Source organism: Aulonocara stuartgranti, assembly GCF_965226115.1.
Source record: "Aulonocara stuartgranti genome assembly, chromosome: 15".
Lineage (NCBI taxonomy): Eukaryota > Metazoa > Chordata > Actinopteri > Cichliformes > Cichlidae > Aulonocara > Aulonocara stuartgranti.
Window position 1 is genome coordinate 17,508,947 of NC_138951.1, and position 16,588 is coordinate 17,525,534.

The window sequence follows — 16,588 nt, forward strand, 5'->3', positions numbered from 1 at the left end:
TAAAACAAATATCCCGGTAGCTTTCACAAACATGGAGTTCTGTTAGTTTAGTTGGTCAGATCAGGTTCTGTTATGCCTATTAATGTCTGTCATTGACCAGCTGGATTTTCATTTGATGTTCAAAATCAGCCTTTAAATAGGTGTAAAGGTTGGAATTAGCCTTGACTGGGAGGCCTGCAAAAAATTCCAGTGTTTGAAGTGAGAAGCCCCTTGAAGTAGATTTCATGTATTTATATTTCCAGTACTTTGACTGCTCTGACTGTGAGGGCCAGCTTTTAAAGTTGATTAACTATAAATAACAATAAGGTAAATTGTGTTAGCTTGAAAAGGGAATGAAGAATATTGTTAATTTACACTGATATTATGCCTTATTAAATACCAAGACGTTTACTGTTAAGAAAAGAGAAAAAAGCTCAAGCTCATCTTACAACAGACTATTAATGATAGATTACAGACTGATTAATTTAGGTTTGTGTGCATGAATGTGTTTGTCTTGCAAGCATTTGAGTGTGTTTGTATGCATTAGATAGAGAACAAGGGGGCATCAGTGGGGAGGAGGAATGTACTCACCCCTTCGCTGCTCTGCCCAGTGTTAGCCAGCATCTCCTGCAGGGCTCGCACTGACAGTGACTGCTCCAGCACAAAGTTACAGACACAAAGGTCCGGAGGAACATACTGCATGACAGAGTAAAAGAAAAATAAAAAATTAGCGTGCAGGGAATGAGGAAAGGACAAAAGCTCAGGAGGAACAAAATCAAAGTTGGAGAATGTAGGTATTTTGAGCAAAATCAGACTCTTCTCAGTACAAAAATAAAATAAATAAATAAAAATGTGAACAAAGTTTACCCTCCTAGAATTTCCTTTCATGTCATCTGCAGGGCCTCTGCACCCAGCTTCCCTAATCTGGAGTACTTTTTTTCCAGAGATGAAAATAGGTTGATATAAAAAGAACTTGAGACTCAAAAGTTCAGAGACACAACCTTTGAAGAAACCTCGTACTGACTGTGAAACTTATTCTATAAATGTATTTAATAATTCGGATGATGTGCACCATCCAAACAAACCGCTGGCCTACATAAATGTCACAGTGTGACGTAGCTTTAATCCAAAACCAGCAACTAAATATGAGGATAAATATGATACATATGATTAAATAGCATAGGGGCATTGAAATTACATTTGTGTATTCGATTTTAGATACACATTTTTAACATGCGGTGTTAATATGTATGTTAACCTTACTTTGAGCTGAAATATACTGATTTATTTAAGCACATGTGATCGACATTGCAGAATTGTTTACAGAAACAAATGGTTACTGAATTAGTTGCAAGCCCTTATCTTAGACCAAATCAAGTGAAATATATAAACTCCTGGCACTCATAAATAATTCTAATAACTCACATCTTCTTTGCCATCCTGGGATTATGAGGAACTGTGCAGCCTGGAGCTACAATGACCAGTTATTAGTCTGGCTAGACCTTATTCCTCAAGGCTCAGGGTTGTTTGACTCTGTTGTAATAGGCATCAGATTTGGCTTTTAGAGTGAAGAGCACATTTGCTATGCTTCAGTTAATTTAGTAATAACTGCCTTCTATAAATTATTCAGTGATGAAAGTTTTTCAACAACAGGGCGTTATGTAGTCCTGGGATGATTGTGAAAAAAATACAAAGTTTATTCAAAAATTTCATAGCGATGGTCTTCGAGAACAAAATAAGACATTTAAAGATATATAATATGTACTCCAAATTACTTGTAGCTCAAAGGCAGTACTAAAGCTGGCCCATTCATTAGCATCTGTTTGTGAAAGTAAAAAAATATATATATACTTTGTGATTTGCTAGATGGCACTGTTGATTAACATTACACTGGCCACAAGACATGTTAAACAGTAAGTACAAAAACAAAATAGCTCTAAGTCAGTGTCTCCCAGATTTATTTCCATTTCATAACAGTCACCTTCACCTAACATGACTATCATATATCATGTCCATCTCTTTCCAGCAAAGAAGATTACAAGCAGTGATTTAAGGTACTGGGTGATTGCCCTTAGTGAGTAACACAACCGTCTGACCCTCGACCGCTGCAGTGAGGTGAGAAATGTGAGCAGAGGGGAGGGCTGCTGGGTGATAATGAGGATGGGGCTGCCGTGCAACTTAACACAAACATGCACAAGAACCTCTAAAGCCACAGGGTGTCTGTGTATGCAACCGTCTCATTGCGTCCCAAAACCAACAACCTGCACACAATTGCTGTCCACTCAGATATTTATGGTTCTCTTTACCTTCATGCACATTAGGATAAGATGTCCACATTTGCTATGTTATGAAAAAACATTTTATTAAAGGCTAGAAACCCCAAAGAACATAAAACTGAGAAAGGCTCACTTTAAAATTGAGTTTTGTCTTGACACGATGCAGCTACACCTGTGGTGTCATGCGACCTTCTACAGTGCTAACTCGCAACCTGCTGCAAACCTTGCACCTCTTATGAATTATTCACCACCAATTTTCCAATTATCATACTTCTTCCAGGCTTGGGAAGACACTCTGATCACGCCGACTGGTCTGGGCAGAGCAGACACTGTGTCTCACTGTGGTCACATTCACCTTTAGAAAGTTTCATGTCTTTCGTGCCCTCCAGAGCGAGCTTCGCTCAATAAAAATGGGTAAAATAATCCTTTAGGAACAGGATTTTCCATAAGAATACCATTTCTTATGAAAACTATTCAGAAGAGATCCAACTACAATAGTGATTCTATTGTCAAGTCACTTCATTTTATTTGATAAATCTGGTCATATTTCAAAATGTAGCTTACTAATAGTCATGGTCTTTGTAAGTCTGACTATAGTATCTCATACAACAACAACCTTAAGAACCAGATTTTGTTTCTTTGTTTATAAGAATGGTGGCTAAAAAAAATAAAATAACACAAGCTTTCAATGTATCTGAAGTATTGCTTATAATATCACATATTAATGCAAACATTATATTTAAAACATTGTCTCAAAAGCCGTTGTTTCACTTTGGCCTTTTCTCTGGCACTGGTAAGCAGCCAGGCTTTGTTAGAGTCTTGGAAATGGAGGTGTCAACACCTGAGATAAGCTAGCAGACTTCGTGCAAAATCACAGCTATCGGCCTTAATTCTCGACCACATTTCACACTCAAGGAGGCCAGAAGCATTGTCACTGATCCCAAGGTGAAAGGTGCTCATGACAGTCTGTCTAGAGCTCTGCAGGTGCTGCCCTCCAGCTCAACAGTTTCAGGTGAGTGAGCAAAAATATACCCACAGGTCCAGAAAATTTATTCAAAGTCATAATGCTCAGTGGCCCAATTAAAACCTCCAATATGCACATCTCATAAAAAACACCGCAGAGCCAGGTTTGTGTGGCCATCGGATATAACTAATGGCCACTTCATTAGTTAAAGCTGTTCAACTGCTTGTTAACACAATGACATAACAACTTATTAAGCATTTAGCCAGGCGGACAGGGTCAAGGTGATCTACTAAAGTTCCAAGTGAGTATCAGAATGTAGAGGAAACTTGATTTAAGTTATTTTGAATGTATGTGGAATAGTTTTTGGCATTTCAGAATTTGGATTTTCCCATACAACGACTCCTAGGATTTTCAGAGAATGGTCAGAAAACCAGAAAATGTCCAGTGAGTAACAGTTCTCGGCTTAATTGCTCGATGATAATGTAAGACAAGAAAACTGAGATGCCAACAGAGCGCTATTGGTGTTGAACAACTGCCTGTATGATTAATCCCATTAGATGAGTTTTCTTAAACAATAAAAGAGAGAATATGTGTAATTGTGTCAGAATATTCTTATCTGAAGCAATTTCAAGAAAGCAAGCTGCTCAGATGAATATATTTGAAGACTACTGAACATTAGATATGAGGTTTTCCAAAACCTTAATATGCCGCTAAATCAAGAAAACAGCTTCTTACAGCCTCTTAAAACTTCTGGCTGTTCACTAATAACAAATTTTACTTGAATCTAGAAGCTAAACTAATCTGAAAAAATATTTAGCTTTTTTATGTTTTGATCATTCAGCTGTAATACTTGTCCCATGTTAAGTCAGAAAGTGCGAAGCAGTAATTATTCGTATAAAACTAAACTATACAAATTTATTGAAATAGTCTGTTAAATTAATGATAAAGAATACACCTTTCAAAGAATGGATGAAAACCTCTGTTGTTTGAAAAATAAGGGGAAAAAAAAATTATGCAGACAATAACAGCACAACCCCCTGGCAACGATCTACTGCTAAGGTAGAAAATGTACTTCCCAAGTAGTTGGCAAGTGGTTGCCAGAGGTTGCCTGCTGTTACAAAGTTAAATTGGTCACAGCACGATGCTAGTGAAACCGGACTACCGCTTGGCAAGTAGTTAGCAAGTGTTTGAAGACAAGCCAGTGTTTTCCATGTAAACTATAGATGATCATGCAGTTCACTAGCAATTAAAGCAATCAGAAAGAGGTTTTTGGGAGGGCGACAACTTTCACATATCGATAACCAGGAACCTCCAGCCACCGCATTGAAACTGGCTAGGGAATACACATTTTTCCAGGGGGTTGCTGCTTGGTTTCCAGCCCTGCGTGATGGCTCAGTCAAAATGAGACCTCAACTGCCTCGTTTCAGTGGAAAGAAAAATCCAGTAACTACACTGAAATTTTTTTTTCCTGTTGGAGACCAGTTTGAAGTAGGCGAACACTTTCAATCACAAGGCAATTGCACAGGTCAACTACTGGGAGGCAACTCTGAATATAAGTAGCTATGAATTTTAGTTTAATATGCAATCAACATATGTAAACAACATCAGATTTGCTATGCTCTTCAGTAGCACAGTAAAGAAAGCTTTTGGGCATCCTCACCTTAGCTTCAGATGTTGATTCCAGGTAACATAGACGGTTTCCAAGTCCCTCGACGGCCAGGCAGAACTTACGATGCTCCTTCTGGATGGTGGCCACACTCTGGAGCACCACCTCATCGTCCTGCCAGAAGAAAAGGAGGGTTAAAGCCAAGAATGTACTTAAATTAATCCACCCCAAATAAAAACCAGATATCTTGCAGACAGTTAGGCAGGGGCAGGAGGTAGTATTTTGAACAGCATACCTACATATTTTATAACAAACAATAGCCAAAAGAATCAAGAGGGTTCTAGATGGATTTAGAAGCATATTCCAGCATAATCAAGCACAGCCAAAACTGTGGATTGTAGATAAATGTACAATGATCTTGAGACTCGTGAATAAAAAGAAAAAGAATTGTTTTTTTTATATAAGAATACAATCTTTGTCTTTAATTTTCCTGATAGGTGTTCCACATGAGTTTTAAAAGAGAGTCTAACATCTAGCCTCTACAGGCTGGATACTTTCAGGGGTCCTTATAAATGGCAAGCACTTAGTTTTCCCAGAGTTTAAAACAAGTTCATGTGTGATAAAAGATTTCTGAAAAGCTTCAAAAGGAGATTGTATATTTTCAATGGCCAGATCAACAGCCAGTGGCAAATAAAACAGTGTCATCTGCATAGAAATATACATTACAGTTTTGGGTGGCAGAGATAATATTGTTTTTGTAGAGGGTGAATAAGAAAGGTCCCAGAATGGGTCCCTGTGGAACACCTGTATAAAGAGTAAATGGACTTGACCTGAAATCCTTGGAAGAAATTTGCTGAATTCTATCATAAAGTTATTCATTGGCAATAATAAGTAATGAGTTTTTTTCTTTGTTTTTGGCTTGGCAAGACAGTTTTGAGATTGGGGGTATTGGGGGTAATTATTCAAATCACTATTACCACATTTATGGAGTAGGAGCACCTGTGCAGGATTCAACACTTCTGGATTTTTGCCTGTACCAAGTCTTAAGTGGCTCCACAGTGCAGTGTCTTAAACATTTGCTTAACAAATGAAATATCCCTGGTCCATCTTAGGAGGAGAAACGGGTCCCTTGGGGAAGGTCAAAAAGTAGCTTGTAGCGGCTGTTAAATTAAGAATATGATTTATAGGCATTAAGGTAAAGAAAGATGGTCTTAGATTTCTTTGGGTTTAAGGTGGCCAGTTTACTGCAGACCTCCCTATGGCTTATCAAAGTAAAAGAAAAAAAATTCTAATATTATAGCTACACTTGTTATCTAACGCAACCTCTATAGCGTTAGATAACAAGTGTATATAAAATAGTCCAGCTAAAATTAATTGCAATTTAAAAGTCTTGCAAATATCTGAATTCTTAGTGATTTTCAAAAACAGAACTTTATCACTTCCTTGAAAAAGTTTCTCAAAGATGAAGTTTTAAAGTATTTCCAGAGGAATCTGGAGAACTGACCAACACTATCAACCAACACTGGAACAAAACAGGAATTTTAGAAAGATTTTCACAACAATATTCACGTAAGTTAAAGAGACGTGTAAAAGTCTGTTTCAGTAGCTCTGATTGCTGATGTTAGAACACACCATGTAGCCGTGGGATGTTCATCCAACAAACTTGGGATCTTGTTAATTATGTTGCTGACTGTTGCTCCTGCAAAACAGTAGGTTCTTACTGACTTTGAATGGATATTCCTTGTTATTAAGTCTGGTAGTACCAGCCCGATGTCCAGTATCCAGTGTCCAGTTGTTTTGGGGGTTTGGGAGCTTGCCGATGACTACTACATTAGAGCATCCCTTTTGTTCAATTCAACAGCAGAAAAGGAGATAAACTACATTAATCAAGTACTGAGGGCAACCAGTTTGAAGTGATATCATTTCTAAACCATTTACACAGATTCTGGTATCGCTGTGAAATAAAGACAGACCTCAACTCAATCAGTACAACAAATGAACATCTGTATCTGTTAGAGTGGAGAGCGGGCAGGCTCTATTTGGCAAGGCATGCACAGATATTGATTTGTTTGCGTATGCAAGTGTATAGTATGTGTGGTGTGTGCATGTCTCCTGCCAGCTCACATCCCACACTAATCTGAGCTGATGGTTGCCATGGTTCTGGCTCCCACCTCCTTCACAGCAGTATTAATTCAATAGATTTAGATACAGGCTGTACAGCAGCCACAGACTCAGGAGGCAAGATAACAGACCCTAACAATATTTCAAATAATGGCACATTGGAGCCTAAATCATAGGGAATTTGGTGTGACTGCAAAATAAAAGCCCTAGCATGGAAAATCATTTAAGTGGGGTTTTTATTTGCCGAATAATCTTGATGCATAAAGCATTCAATTTCAGCTCATACAAATCCTACAATGTAGGAGAAAATTGTCTCCAGTCGGTAATTTCACACTGCTTTATGAATAAAAATGAATTGGAAACAACTGAAAGCATGCGTCTTTCAGGAGCTATTTTCTCTAATGACAAATCTGTCAATTGTTTTAAGCAGACGTAAAATGTTAAAACAAGGTTGTAAAGGTTCAAAGTCAAGCTGTGTTTCATATTAGTCTTACTCTTTCTGGCATCTACATGTAACGTGAGGGTTCACTAGATGGTTTGGAATCTCTTTACATACATATAGGAGGTATTCATATATCAAAGATGGACCCAATGGAGTAATAGGTCTGGATTTGCATGAATCAATAGTCTGTCTGCATACTAAATACATGGCCAGAGCCAGTTTACTTACCTTTTTTTAAAAATAAAAAAAACCCATACATAAATAAAATGAACAGGAGAACGGTTCACCTGGCTGTTTCTTAAAAGTTTTCCAGTTCAATTAAACCGGTTGTTGCATACCAGGAGTCTTTACTTCCAAATTTCCACCATGAAAAAAGTGTGTCAAATGCTAGAACAGGCTCTTCAGGTAGTCTACAGCAATCAGCAGCAAATACAGTATATAAGGCAATAACAATTCCAATAAGCTTGAACATAAATATCTGGTCCTTAAACCTCAACACAGTCTGAACTCCCTTAGACAATATTTTTTGTAATTTATTTAAGTAGTCTTTTTATTTGTTCCCTGTCATGAGAACGTGATCCCACACTGCTTCAATAATGCTGAAGTCTGTGCTCTGAGGAGGCCAATCCATGACTGAGACTCTTCCGCTGTGTATTTGTTTATCCACATAAGCTGTTATTGCATAGGAAATATGGGATCTTTGTCATGCTTAAAAAAACAAAACTGTTCCCACTAATGTGCTTTTCTTATGGTGGATTACAACCTGGAATTTATTTTCTGTAGTCATACTTCAATTAATATTGAGAGAATTTCCAGCACCATTGGCTGAAATGTAACCAAATAGCTTCTTTGAAGATTTTTTTGAAAATTCAAGGAAAAAAATTGTATTTTTGTGATAAAGTGCCTAAGGACACGATTTAAAATTGGTTCTTTGCCAAGTTGTCTGTTATGTGTAAACAACACTGGTCCATCCCTTGAGTTAGGTGCATTTTTGTGCATGAATGATTCATAGGTTAGGGTTAAACAGCTTAAGAAAAACAAAAGAACAACAACAAAATAACTCCTCTGAAAATGGTCAGCTACAAAAAAAAAAAAAAAAACACCCAAAATCCCCCCCCCCCCCCAAAAAAACAACAACTTTTTAACCCTTTCACTTATAGTGGTCACTACAGTGGATAGCTATTCAAAGGCTGTTTTCTTGTATTTGTGTCAGTGTTTATGGAATACTTGGAAATACCAAATTCATAAGTCAAAACATATGTTGTCCACCTAAATGGATGTAAAAGAAACTCTCTGAAAAGTACATGTTAAAAAATGAAGTTCAAAAATAGTTTTGTCATGCCTAAAGATGAATAAAAAAAAACTTAAGAAAAAAAATCCTGCTTGAGGTTGTCATAATTCATGCATGAAAGGGTTAAAGACCTTCAAAAAGCTCAAGACTAGTTTGAAGAATGAAAATATACAATAAATTATCTCCTTGGAAGCAAAACATAAAGAAATGAGGGGTTGTTCAAGACTGTTGCACAGTGCAATATATATTGATGGGGGCAAACATCGCTCTTCTGGCTGCTGGTCCTGTGAAAGACTGACCAGTGACTTTAATCCTACTGAAGGCTTTGATCCACATGAGCAGCAACTGGATTAGTTGACCTTAAGTGGCAGCAAGTACATTTCACCAACTTTAAGTTTAAACACAAGAAAAGCAAATTTCTAATGCCTCACCACTACTGAAATACAGCTAAAACAATGTCAGAAATTAACCTATGACTCTCTCTCCCACCGATGTAGGAGCGGTGCTGAGCAGGATCAATGTCCACAAGGCTGCAGGCCCTGATGGCATCCCCGGGCGTGTTCTCAGAGCGTGTTCTGGGGAGCTTGCAGGAGTGCTCACAGACATATTCAATCTGTCCTTGGCCCACGCTGTGGTACCGGCCTGCTTCAAATCCACCTCCATCGTCCCGATACCCAAAAACTCCAACCCATCTTGCCTCAATGATTACCGCCCAGTAGCACTCACCCCCATCATCACTAAGTGCTTAGAGCGACTGGTCCTAGCACACTTCAAATCCTGTCTCCCCCCCACCCTGGACCCCCACCAATTCGCATACCGCCGGAACAGGAGCACAGAGGATGCAGTCTCCATCGCAATGCACTCTGTCCTCTCACACCTGGACAACAACAACACCTACGCCAGAATGCTGTTTATAGACTTCAGTTCAGCATTCAATACAATCCACCCCTCACAACTCATCAGGAAACTGACAGACCTGGGTATCAGTTCCCTCATCTGCAAATGGTTACTGGACTTCCTGACCAACCGCCCCCAACATGTCCGGCTGGATAACCGCTGCTCATCTACCATCACAATGAACACCGGTGTACCACAAGGCTGTGTGATGAGCCCTTTCCTCTACTCCCTCTTCACCCACGACTGCAGACCTGCTGATGGTTCCAACACCATCATTAAGTTTGCAGATGACACCACGGTGATTGGCCTCATCAGTGACAACGATGAGGCCGCCTACAGGGAGGAGGTGGATCGTCTGGCTGAGTGGTGCGACAGAAACAACCTGCTGCTTAACACCGAGAAGACCAAGGAGCTCATCGTGGACTACAGGAGGAATGCTGACCCACATCCACCCATCCACATTAAGGGGACGGCTGTGGAGCGTGTGAGCAGCTTCAAGTTCCTGGGAGTCCACATCTCTGAGGATCTCACCTGGACGACCAACTGCTCCAAGCTGGTCAAGAAGGCTCACCAGCGCCTCTTCTTCTTGAGGACTCTGAGGAAGAACCACCTGTCCTCAGACATCCTGGTGAACTTCTATCGCTGCACCATCGAGAGCATCCTGACCAACTGTATAACAGTCTGGTATGGGAACTGCTCTGCCTCGGACCGGAAGGCGTTGCAGAGGGTCGTGAAAACTGCCCAGCGCATCGCCATAAAAGACATCTACAGGAAGCGGTGTCTGAAAAGGGCTGGGAAAATCATCAAAGACCCCAGTCACCCATCACATGGACTCTTCACCCTCCTGCCCTCTGGGAGGCGCCACAGGAGCCTCCGGACTAAGACCACCAGGTACCGGAACAGCTTCTTCCCCACAGCTGTCAGACTCCTGAACTCTGCCTCCTGACATCTGACCCACGTTAAACTCATGGACTGAACATACACACACCCACAATGGACAACTGTACCCTCAAACACAATAATAACATGGACTGAACCACCACTCACAACCACTAGCACTTTATATAGCCTCTGTAGAAACTATCTACACCCTCACTTATCTTAACTGCACTACTGTATAGCTCTGTGTAAATAATCATTCTGTACATTCGATAATTTTTAATCCTACAACTGTTTACAACTTGCATAGTTCCCATTTCTGTATAGCTGTATATCCCAGATTCTGTAAAGTTATTTATTTCATATTCTGTATAGTTTTTCATATTTATATCCTGTTCATATCCTGTACATAGCTTGTACTCACTACAGCCTGTACATACTTATAGTTATAGAATATTCACAACATACTTCATACCGTGTACATTATAACATACCATAATAGACCCATTTCTGTAATATACTCACATATCTATATTATTGCTAATATATATTGTAATATATCTATATCACTAAAGCACTTCTGGATGGATGCAAACTGCATTTCGTTGCCCTGTACCCGTGCATGTGCAATGACAATAAAGTTGAATTCTATTCTATTCTAATGGATAAAGAAACTAACAATTGGATTTTTAAGAAGCATTTAAAAAAAAAAAAAAACAAAGTTGTGGTTTTAAAAATATATTTTGGTCGTTCTATATGATCCAAGTGAAACAATCCAGTGAAATGTCATGGTGAAATAAGTAGGTGGTAAAACTGGCACAGTACCGCATATGGGCATCATTTTAAAAACCCACAATCCAAGTGTGGGCTTCAGGGAGGTGATTACTGATAGCAGAAAGCATCAGTATTGCCTCAGAATCAATGCTGCAGCTTTCTTTCTAGTAGTGTGATGGAGGAAACACAGTTTGCTCTTACAGGCTACAGATGGAGAAACTCAATACGGCCACAGGATGACCCAAGACTTGTCACCTCTTTAAAATCAAGTAAATACGGCTCTTTCTTTTCAGCTGTTTGGAATTCTGGTGGCCTTGTGAAAGTAATGGGGCCTGGCACCATTACCAGCATACTATATTTACCCTAGGGTGACTTGACTATGACCAAATCACAGATGGCTTTTTAGTGAAATTTTCTGTTTGTTAGTAGGAAAAAGTTGCAATACAAGTTGAAACTCCTTCACTGAAGACTGGACAACTATTACGGATTTGTGCATATTTGAAATCAATAAAATCAGACAACCACAGTGTCTTCCAGAGCCAGCTTCACTTTGATAGTGTTGCTTTAGAACCAGAAGTGGTCAGAGTTGCACTGAGATCAGGAATCTGCATAAACTGGATGACAAACTGTCATCTGAGCAGTGTGAAGCAACAGGAGGAAGAGCAGAATGGACGATGGTTCTAAATAAAAACAACCACAGGGGACACTGTAAGGAGTGAATTTCTCCCATAAAAATCCCATCTCTATGATCAGTTTCCCAAAAGTAATGAAATGGCCATGTGTGGCCACAGCCAAGACACTTTAAGACACTTTCTGTCTGTCTCTGCACTCTTGACTTGATTCCAAGCCAGAGAATCTGGTGAATCTAAGGCAAAGTGATCCCTGTAGAAACAGCGTGACCATCTGCTAGACAGCTAAAGACCAGCATCATTACTATGTATAGGGCCCTGTCCTGTAGCAGGAGGAGGTAAATGAGGGTTGGGTGGCTGATTCCTCAGCTTTCAAGTGTAGAGCGGGAACTTGACCCTGCCCACACCGAAACCAACCCCACCCGTCCTCTGAATCCTGTGAGTTTGACACATCTCCAATCTAAAGAATACAAAATCGTTTCTTACACTGGTTAGAGATTTCCTTGTATGACCACTGGAACTGTGTTGACTCTCTATCAGACTTGCAGCATTTCCTACACTCTTTTTCTTCTTCTACTTCAATAACTGAACAGCCAGCCTGGCTCAACAGACAGCAACAGGTGGGCGTGTGTGCGCTGCCTGATGCATCCACCAACTGACACCCGAGAACTCCCCATGCTCCAGCATACCAAATAAACTCCCACAACTCGCCCGGCGCTGCCACCAATGTGAACTTGAGAAAAGGTGAATCTGTTCAATCCCTCAGTGTTTCTATTTTGATATGCAGGCTTTGCACACGTTCAGTGGAGATCAACACAGACAGGCTTTGGTGGTTAGAAATGTAAGGAAATCAAGGAAATCCCAGCACATTCGTCTCCTTGTTCACACTGCCTCAGTGGGTAGTCTGTCAAAATTGCCCTGTCTGCTCGGGAGTCATGTTTCTCATAAATGTCAGGCAGGGTGCTAAGTACAGATTGAGCTACGAGTTTTTAGTGAAGCTTAGCTAACAACATGGAGAGCAAAGCAGAAACAGTGTAGATGTGTGAGAACTACAACCTGATAAGCTTGATATACATTGATGTTGATGCCCATCTGATATGGATCTGATATCTAAGTTTCTGATATGGAAAAACAAGATTTTTTCATAAACAACTGCTTTTCAGATCTAAAAATTTCATTCATTCATGACTGATCAGTCAACTCCAAGAACTTCACTATAAGTGAGGATATTTTTCACAATCTCACAACCTTATGTTAATTTTTTTATAACCTTGAAGTGCCTTGGGTAAAAAGAAAATGATAAGAGAAAAGCCTGACAGACTGTAGTAGCAGTGAGAAATAGTACTTGAAGAAGACAGGAGTACTGAAAACCTGATAAATTAGTAATCTGACATTTTACTGTAGCTTTATGAGCATTTTTCAAAAGCCAAGATGCCCCTGAAGGTAGAAATAATCTTCTGCACTGAATGAGAGCTAATGACCCAAGTCAAAGACTCAGTGTTTCTGGTTAATGGGCGAGGTACGTCAGATTAGGCCACAGCCTGTTTTCTGCTCTGCCTCAATTTTTGTTTGAGACAAACTGAACTTTAGCAGAACAGTCAGCTGCAATGTTATATCTGTAGCTTCTCAGTCTTTAGTTGGTCTATCTTAAGGAATAAATGATGAATTGAAGCCCAATTCATTCTTGACTGTCTTGATACTTAAGGTAAAAAAAAATCTTTAAAATTATATAAATGCTCAAATTACAGTACGCCCAACTCAAACAAAGCAAAAACAAACAAACAAAAAAACAAACAAAAAAAAACATGATGGTATAACACCATTCACACCTGAAAAGCTATTTGGCTTTAAGATTCATGAAATCGCTCCATCCTTGAATCTCACACAAGTATAAAACCTGGAATCCAGTTATTGATTTGATCTTACATTTATTTAATCTTTATTCTTGTCATGCAAAACATACTCATTACAATTAAGGTGTTTTGTTAAAAAACAAAACAAAAGACAAATAAATGACAGCATTGTACAAGAAGGAGAAAGATGTCCTTTCATTCCAGATGTTTAATCTTCCACAGAAGTCCACAGCACTCCCTCCTGGAATAACAATTCATCATCTATACAAGTCTGTGTGTGAGCAGCAGTAGCTGTTACACTCCGTCAGTCAATGTTTTGAGTCATTAACAACAAAAGCTAGCCTCCCTTCTCCCTTTACTTATAAATCTCTTAACAAAACACACATTCAGCCTCAGAGCACAAACAAAAATCATTCAGCATAAAAAAAGTACAGAATAATTTATAGTCGCTGAGCAGTAAATTATTAGCTATGTAAATTATTAACATTTCATATTGACAGAAAGCATAATGTGTTTTTCCTAAATATAAGGGAGAAACATTGACCTTTGCAGTCATGCTTCCTGTGTAGTCACTTACTGCTCCAGCCCTCCTGTCAATTCTCAGTCATCTTGTTGTTTGACAGGCAAGTCTTGCTGTAACTCGTCTAATTTCACTTCTCTTGACAATGTGTAGCGGGGCCCTGAACTCAGTCGGTTTTGATTTAACTCTAAGTTTCACCTTTTTCTCCTCTACCATCTACTGGTCTATAAAAAAAAAAAAAAACAACCCTGGAATTCTCACACTCGACAAATGTGTTGTTTTTCATTTATATTTAACCTTTGTTGCAGGTAGCAGCTATTTTTAAGAAAAGCTGGTCAAGATGGGGTTTCAGTTTTACAGCCCGACACAACATTAGGAAAGAGTTATACTGCACAATAACGAGTCCCAAAGTACAGAAACAAAAATCAGCAAAAACAACCAATCAGCATTCAACTTATTCAAGATAGTTTCCAATTCAATTATACCAGTTTTTAAATAAAATAAAATAAATTTAAATTCTCTTCATAGAAAGCCCAGGTCATTTTTTTAAATTCTTGAATGCATAAGTGCCATATTGGATGTAATTATATAGTTACTTTCAGCTGCTCCCTTATCACAAGGGGTCCACAGCAGGCAGCTCCGCATGTTTGACTCGACAGATGTTTTAGACCAGAGGCCCTTCCTGATGCAAACAAAAACAAAAAGATTTGTTCCCCCACCGCAGGAACCTTTTGTTTGCCAATCAAATGTGTAAACCACTATGAGTATGAGTCATATACAAGATATGAATCAATCTGTCTGTAATAATCTGCTTTAGATCCTCTACCTTTAACGCAACCCTCTCATTAAGCCAACTTTCTTCTGATTGGCTGTCTCTCACAAACCGAGGGTTTAAACAGCAGCTGGGTGGAGCAGCTGTTTACACAGCCAAAGCTGTGTGCCTGTTACTATATCACTAACATGATATAGTAACAGGAGTATAAAAAGCAAAGTCTGAAGCTTGAGTGCTCTATCCATTTTTGGTGTTTTTACATATAATGCTGAGCTTATTGTTTTAAATCTATAATAGTATTCATAGCCGTGAAAAAGAGAAGAAAAACATTATAGTTTATCTGTCAAACACTTCAAGTGGCTGAAGGTGAAAACTTTCCCCCATCTCTCTCTTTCCACTAGAGAAACAATGAATCTGTCTGGATTTAAGACATGACTGGAAGATTAATTTTAATCGCTTCTATAATATCGCTTTTACACTCAGTAAACTACAGAGGAAACTGAAGCACTTTTGTAAAATAATACTCAATTAAACTCATTTAAGCTTCTGTCATTTGTACAAAACAATGAAACGCTGATGTCATGTATAATCAATACATCATTTATTTTGTTCTTGTTGTCGTCATCTATAATTACTGCCATGGGGATTTTCATAAAAAACAAAACAAAAAAAAACTAACCCTTAAGAAAATATCACAAAATATAGTTTGAACTTATCTGACAGTCTTGGAGAATCCTTGAGGAAAGTCTTTTTTTTTTTTTTTTTTTTTTTAAATGAAACATGTCTTCAGCACATGTTTAAAAACAAAAAAAAACAAAACAGGAATCTCGCAGGCCTCAGGAGCTACACACCGATTTGTCATTGAAGATGCATTTTATATTGTACAGTCACTGTCACGCTTAACTTGGATGTATATTAAAGTCTTTTATATGTGTAGGTGTTCATATGCAAGTTTGTGTGAATACCTGAGATAACATCATGGCTCAAAATGAATAATGCACCACACATCTAAGCTCTATATTTAAAAAGAAAAAGAAAAAGAAATAAAATTCTGCATTCAGGTAGGTTTTGCCCAGCGGTACACTGCCATGGATCACAGACCCCAAGATTTATATGGTGTCCTCATAACAAATTGGATTTTCTTGGCTTAGTTTGTATGCATATTGCTTTAGAGCAGCTTCAAATAATAGAGGCCACCATGCGTGCAAGGCCGAGACGTCCACCTCAGCAGAAGCGCTGAAAAATCGCGCGCGGGGGGGGGGGGCTTGAGATGGAACTGGGGAGTCTCTCGGTCTATCATCCTGTCTGATGAGATAGAGTGGACACAGGCAAAGTGTAGTGGGTTGTGAGAAGATTGTGTATGTGTGTGATCGTGAACTGAGAACCAGACAGGAAGAGAATTGCAGATATCAGGTAAAGAGAAGACTTTCACCTGAGACTGACTTCAGCCTTCTTTTATCCCTCTAAGCACTCAGCTCCTAGCCTATAGCATCAGGTGTATTAGTCCACATGCTGTCAGCGCTGAGTGTGTCAAATTTGATGCAAATTTTAGCTCTGATGCTACTGTAGCCTCACACATGTTAGG

General features: G+C 39.0%; 1 protein-coding gene across 1 annotated transcript in view; it reads right to left on the reverse strand.

The window, feature by feature from the left end:
* The window catches only part of ryr3 (ryanodine receptor 3), a 115,133-nt gene that overhangs the window by 91,201 nt on the left and 7,344 nt on the right, over positions 1-16,588 (reverse strand). Inside the window, 2 exon segments of the mRNA XM_082506157.1 lie at positions 571-675; positions 4,880-4,999. Coding sequence (XP_082362283.1) covers positions 571-675; positions 4,880-4,999 — 225 coding nt within the window.